This window comes from Perca fluviatilis, chromosome 10 (assembly GCF_010015445.1).
Source record: "Perca fluviatilis chromosome 10, GENO_Pfluv_1.0, whole genome shotgun sequence".
Lineage (NCBI taxonomy): Eukaryota > Metazoa > Chordata > Actinopteri > Perciformes > Percidae > Perca > Perca fluviatilis.
This window is the reverse complement of record NC_053121.1, coordinates 3,489,098-3,496,387: the sequence shown is the minus strand read 5'-3', so window position 1 is coordinate 3,496,387 and position 7,290 is coordinate 3,489,098. Positions and strand designations below refer to the sequence as shown.

The window sequence follows — 7,290 nt, the reverse complement described above, 5'->3', positions numbered from 1 at the left end:
AAAGATGCAAGTCAGCGTTTTTTTACTTTGTGTGACCAGAGCCGGGGGCTGTCATTACACTAATGCAGCACTGCTATCCAACAAAGGATCAGCCACAAGGAAGAGAGAAAAGAAAAAAAGGCTCCAGACCACAGAAACACAGATCTGAAGATAAAAGACTGCCCTACATTACAGCCTGACACGTCTTTGGGGGGTTTTAAACGTGCAATTATAATCAATAAACCTCTCAAGCAGCAGGATTTTTTCATACGGTAAAAAGGATATCATGAGCTATCGTCAAAGGCACAGTTCATACATTAATGGAGCTAATCGCTTACAGATGCACACTGTCAATGGCATTTTAAAGCAGTTTTGATATGCATTAGTGTTTTTGCAAGTTCGAATTTCTCATAGAAGCAGGCATTGGGCCAGAAAAGTCACCAGGTCAACTACCATGAAAAGGTGCCACTAAGCAAGGCACTTAACGATCTGAAAGCCATCAGAAGAAGGCTGTTTGAACATGAATCTGAATTTCTGGAAAATAACATCCAGGCTCAGTCAGCGTCCCCGAATAAATACAGGATATTTATTTTGTAATCTTAGATTTTCTTTCTTGTGAACAGGCAGGTGACATTTGTTAACGACCACGGAGCAGAGACGCGTTCTTCGTGATAGACATTGGGTTATAAACTGCTCCCACAGTGGTGACTTTTAGAAAGTTGAATGCACTTTGTCATTTCATAATTAGGTCTAATGGAGCTGATATTTAAACACAGTAACCGCGTAAAACATTAACTGAGAGTTATTGAGTTGGATATATTCTTAAAGGTCACATATGAAGCTCATTTTCAGGTTCATATTTGTTTTTTGTGTTTCTACCAGAACATGCGTTAATGTTAAAAAAAAAACATTATTTTTCTCTTAATGTCTGTTTGATTATACCTGTATTCACACTCTGTCTGAATCGCTCTGTTTTAGCACCTGTCTCTTCAAGCCCCCCCTCCAAAAGAAGCCTAGTCTGCTCTGATTGGTCAACGTTTCCAGGTCTTCAACATCTGCGCTTCAGCATGTCTTTACTGTCATTGCAGTCGGGGAATGACTGTGAAATCACAACTGTACGAAAGTCCTGACGGCTCGTTTAAAGGCACAGTTTCTGAATACAGGCTCTGTGGATTGAGCGCTTGATACTTTCACAGTGTTTATATAGCACCTCAACCTGTTCTATAATCCAAAAAGACATGGAAATCTTTTTACAATATGGGATCTTTTTGGTGTGGAAATGTGGAATTAGATTTGTGCCTCAGTCCTGATCATTGAATATGGGACCTTTTGAGCACTGAAAAAAAATTACATCACATTAATTACATTTTGTAGTGAATGACCGTGACATGAAGAAAAGTTTAATATGCCACAATTTCAAACAATAAATAAAATGATTACAGCAGGTCATTTCTGATCAGCTTCTGTTTCTAGGGGAGGACTGAGACAAAAACCACAGCCACACAAATAATTGATACAGTTTTAGTTAAATACATAGTGTATGGCCATTTATAAAATTCTGTATGTAAATTAATCTGTACTTAATTAGCTTGCAACCTTAGCCAGCTTCCCAAGTAGGTGGCTGGCTAATGTGTCCCAGATAAGCAGTAGGTTCACTAACTAAGCTAGTTGGCTAACTTGATCATCGGTAGTTACAAAGCCAAGGCATTATGATTATCCATGAAAGCTATTTTTTTTGGTGCCAACAACAAGTGCCAACAGAAATACAAAGTAGAGGCCTGAGTTGAGTGAAATGTTAATAAAGCTATCTGATTTACGGACTAGCTATAGCCTATTAACATAAGCCTAACGGTGGACCTTTTACTTAAGTAAAAATAGCAGTGCCACAATATAAAATACTCTGTAACAACTCAAAATACATAAGTATTGAAAGACAAACGCACTAAAAGTATCAAAACAAAAGCACACTATGCAGAAAAAGGATCCTGTGATGCTACACTATTGTATAATTATCATTATTATTATATCATTGGCTTGTTATTACTGATTTCATGTGGAAGTATAATTTCAGTGTATTAGTTTGTCATGGTGCAGCTGATTGTATTTTATTACAATTATTACAATTAGATTAATCTACAAGCAGTGCATCATATTGTATAAGCTCGGTATGTGCTTCGTATACATTAAAACTAAATTTGTCAAATAACTTAAAACCGTAGTTGTCAAATAAATGTATTGGAGTAAAAAATACGATATTTCCTTCTGAATTTTAGTGGAGTAGAAGAATTAAGTGGCATGAAATGGACATACTCAAGTACTGTGACTTATGAACCCCCTTATAGCACAGCTCTTGAAAGGAGATGTAACACACTCTGTCCAACAACATCATATGGGATTATAGAATACAGAATAGTTTGCTAAAATGTAACAAAATAATAATCTCTCTACAATATATGTTGCAACAACGTGCTTGCAAGCAACTTTTAACCGTTCTCAAAATGTCCCAAACTAATAAATGCCATAGAAAGCTGGATTGTTTTTTTAAGATAGATAGATTCCAAACTATGTGACCCAGTCTGTGTGTGATAGCAGAAACTACACTCTGATGTTAATAATGGCATAATTGGCATAATAAAATGTTATAGTGCTTCGAAATTAAATGTTACAGTGCTGCAGAAAGTTATCCTAAGAAGCATGAACGCCGCTCAGTCTTCACTCAATCATTCCGTTTCTTTGGAGTAAAATCTGCCAGAGAACTTTCCCATGTTGCCAATGCAATACATTTTAGCAGTAAATGTCAGAAAATGTGAGTCTGGGCGTCTGCACGAATATCTTGAAGATATAATCAGCAATTAATCTACATCTTTTGATGATGTGTGTGCACAGTTTGCCTTATATATATTCTGGACACACAATTATTCCATATATAAAAGACATTGTGCATCCTGAAAATATATGAAATCTCTCTCTATCTTAATTCAACCAGACAATCAACTGGAAAATGGAAAACATCTTCAGTTGAATAACTTTCAGTGTAATCAAAAGCCAGTACTATAGTTTCCAGTGAGTTGGATCCCAGATCACAGTTTCATGTAGTTTATACCACCGTCTAACATTTTAGGTTTATTTACACCACATTAAATGTCCTAAAGATCCCACTCATAGTCAGTCCATTAAAACTAAATGATGTCTATTTACCTTAGCTACTTGCCATCTCATTTTGAATTCAGTTATTGAATGTTGAATCATTTTTGGTGAGCAAAAAGCACCGTGCATGATACAAATATGTACTTAACAGAAGCAGCACTGCTTCATTGCACCAGCTCTCTGAAAGCTGATCTTTACAAAACCTGACATTTTACTTTATTTCAAGGTATTAAAAGTTGAGAAAGAAGGCAGAAAACATTATCAGAAACTTTCTCCGCAGGTAAAGGTAAATCTATCTATTATCCCAGTGAAAATGAAGTTTTGCAAGCACAAGCAGATTTAAAAGAAATTTAGAAGCTTGGTGTGAAGAGTTGCTGCTGGGAAGGGCACACCTTATTTTTGTGAAAAGTTCTTTACCAAAAGTCTCTTTTCTGGTCTGGTTTTCTGTCAGTGGATAGAGCTCCTACCATTAGCTTTGTTTGCATCTTTCTTTGGACACCACTCCCTTTGTTCTCTTGAGGGTTGCTGGCTTAATCTTAGGTTATAGCTGTATTTTTTACTGGAATTAATGTTAGAAGAAAGAAAAGAGCAGGGTTTTTCTCTATCCTGTATTCAGCTCTGGCACTCAAAGCCCAACTTAAGTAAAATGAGAGAGTGAAGAGCACCATATCACGGTTTGAAAAGAATAAGAGGAGGATTATTACGCTGAGCCAGTACAGTATTTCCTACAGTTTCTCCCTCAAAGTGCCCCTTTATAAACATTTGGCTACGGATGCTCATTTAAGGGCTTTAATTTGAGGGGAAAAAGGACCATTTCAATTTGATTTACCACAGAGCAGTGCTGTCTGAAGGTGGGCACATAACGACAACAGCCGCATCTACCTTTTTGTTCTGTCACTGTTCTAGCTGTTACGTGAAATTAGTAACAGTGAGGTTGAAAATGTTTTGATGGTGCTGGGAGGATCCCTGCTGAGAGCTGATGGGGCTATTTGTGTGCGGTGGAGTTAATTCATTATTTCAAGTCTTATCAAATGGAACAATATGGGAAGCATATGCTGCACAGTTTCAATCTTTTAAATTAGAAAAAAGTGAAGGACCACCTTCTGTTTCATATCCGGACAGCCTGCTACATCTGGGGGTGCATTAAAAGACGCCCAAAAAGAGGATCTTGTATCACTCCTTCAACTGCTATTTTAAAGCAAATGAGTTATGATGCATCGAGGCTCCAACTGTCACTCTGCTTCCTCCCACATACTCGTTATCATTGATAGCAGTTATATCAGTCTTACCAATTACGTGCCTATCTTTGATCTGTTATCTGTATAATTTTGACAAAACTGAACCTTAAATGTGCACTCCACTAATTTGACACTTTTTAAAGTTTACACTCGTCATGAAGAGTGCTACACACCCTGGGAAAGCAAGTATAGGCCTTATCTGTCTTCTGTGGCTCTGGAAGCAGCACTGCAAGGTGTGAGAAAGTAACCCCGATGATGTCATAGTGATGTCATTAAGGTTATCTCGGTTTTGGCTTGGAGACAGAAAGCCTGTGTTACAAACTGAGGGTGTGGAGTTTTAAAGTCTGGTTCCCAGGCAGACAAGGATGGTCAAATGAAAAATGTTTTCCTGTTGCAAAATGGGAAATGTAGGACATAGTGTTTTTGAAGCTTAGCCCACACTTGGGACTAAAAGTCAGCATGTTTTTTCCTCTGCTACTTTGATTTTGAATGCTCTTTTTTTAAACTGATTTCTTCGAGTTCCACAACTTTATGAAAGCAACATAATAAATCACTGCAGTGTGACTTTAAAGTGGCCTTTAAAGTTTGAGTCTTTTCTGTCAATATTTTGGCATGATGATGATGATGATGATGATGTGTTCCAGGTATTTTCCCAAAGGGTGAGGAGTAGAAAACAACTGCTTGTAAAGTGGACTACACAGCTATTGATTATTATAAAGTGAAAATGGTTAAATTGATCAACTGCACAGCCCCATAACAACCAGCAGAAGTTAATTAACGCCTAGAAAATGAAGTTGTATCAACGGGGCTTCCAAAAGCTACTTGCAGCAGCTTCATGAGGTCAGATGAGGTTAAATGCACTTTTTATTCACAAGTAAAAATGTTAACAGCAAACATTCAAAACACAAACTCTGCTTTTGTTATACTGGCAAGCTGTTGCGTTGCGGGCCTTGATCCGCCTGCGCTGTCTGGGCCCGGTGTCTTAAAACCCACTGCTCTTGTCCTCCTGTGAAACTTACTGCTTTTTTGTTGGGGGTGTTGGAAGAGGAGGAGGAGGAGAAGAAGAGGGGGGGATTGTTTAAGCACATAGTCATTGATTGTCACAGCAGAGAGGGGGGGGGGAAGCGCTGCTGGGGCTGCTCCAGAGCGGCTATGTGTCGCATGCCTCAGCGGGGAAAATGTCTTCGTATGCGGGCGGCAGTTCGCTGGGGAGCGGGTAGGAGAAAGGGAAGCAATGATTGAGCTCCGGGTCCGTGGGCGAGTATCCCGGCAGCTCGATTGACGGGTGTCCCCCGCACTGCACTTCTGCACCTGCCTCGTCGAACACGTTAAAAACACCCAGGTTGATGTAAGACACCGGCTGTAAATCCGCCGAGCAGTCCCGCTCCTCGCTGAAGAGGATCGCGCCGGCGAGCTGCCTCTGAGACTGCCGGTTCCTAGAAAACTGCGCGGCTTTGTACCTTTTGATGACCACCAGGTTGATGAGACCGAGGAGGCACTCCAAGGTGCTGAGAACAGTGGAGACGACCAGACTCCGCTGGTAATCCCTCAGCTGCTCGCAGGCAGGGATCACAACCACAGAGGGGAAGCAGTAGTGGGTATATTTCCTCTCCACCAGAGAAGCCGTGTCCCCGTCCACCACCGCCCCGGAGAAGGCGGTGAGGACTCCCAACAAGAAGACCACAACCCCGAGGAGAAAGAAATTCCTGCAACCGGGCTTGTCCATGCAAAAGAGCAGCGCGGTGCCCAGCAGGACCTGCCCGATTCCCACAAGTAGCCCGGAGTAGAAAGCCCCGGCCGCGGCGCCGAGGTGGAAATGCGCTCTCACCGTAGAGCCCAACGAGACGCATCTTAATCCAACGACAACTTCGCTCAGGGCGCACACGAATAGGAGGGTGCTGGAGAAGACGGTGCACAGTCCTTTCCCACTCAACTTCATTATATTCCACCTCTGCCGCTCTCGATCCCTCTCCCCCTTTCTTCATCCTCCTTCGTGTCCTCTGGAAGCACTCTCACATTGGGACATCATCTGCCGGTGACTCCTCCGGTTCAGAGCGGGCGATCCTCGCCACTGTGGCGTCTCTCTCGCATCCCCGCCGCTTTACAGGAATATATAAATAACTAATGCCAAGAACGCGCTCCTTTTTTTTTTTTTTTAACTTATCGATAATCCATACACGAGCAATGATCACTTTAGCCCAGATCACCTAACCGCCCATCAGATTCCTGATGCACTCTCTTGGCCAAAAGTTTTCCCTTTTTTTTTATCTCCTCCTGAAGAGATCATCTGCAGTCCGCCGAGTCGTCGGATTGAATGGTGTGTGGCGTTTTTGTGGCAGAGAAGGAGGCGGCTGCTTGAGCCGAAGATGCTCGAGGGTCCTGTGGACCAATGACGGATGACCCACAGGCCTTCAAATCACTGCAACACTCCTTCAGGGACTTGAAATGTGTCTAAAGTGCCACGTAGTGACTTTATAGCGACGTGGTGTTAAATGAAACGGTGGGTAAACGACTTTTGGTTGGTGGTCGTGAAAACAAACACCAGCAGAAACAGAAATCGTTGTCTTTTAGGAACATTTATTTCTTCACATCCCTTTAAAAGCCCCTTAGCCTTATCGTAAAATCCGTTTGGTAGCAGTAGCTGTGAGTCAATGAATGTAATTAGTAATTAGTATTCCTGCAAATAAAAGGTGGATGAGCTGAGTTTCTATTTATCATTTCTACAATGATATAACTCAATGGAATTACGCATTCCAATAGATACATTCACAGGCTACATACTGTGATATGTATACGTCACATTTGCATAATGACCTCATAAGGGTTGTTGTTTGTCAGGTAGATCTTTCTGGAAATCATAAAGCATAATTCATAATAGAGCAGCGGTGCTGTGTGCGCTGTCCGTGGTGCTGAAACATCCAACCTG

At 41.2% G+C, this 7,290-nt stretch overlaps 1 protein-coding gene across 1 annotated transcript; it reads right to left on the bottom strand.

Moving 5' to 3' along the window:
• Nucleotides 1–5,210: 5,210 nt before the first annotated feature.
• LOC120566780 (transmembrane protein 271-like) lies at nt 5,211–7,020 on the bottom strand. The gene has a single exon (XM_039813418.1). It carries the CDS (start codon nt 6,301–6,303, stop codon nt 5,515–5,517), a length of 789 nt encoding a protein of 262 aa, XP_039669352.1. The 5' UTR covers nt 6,304–7,020; the 3' UTR covers nt 5,211–5,514.
• Nucleotides 7,021–7,290: the final 270 nt, after the last annotated feature.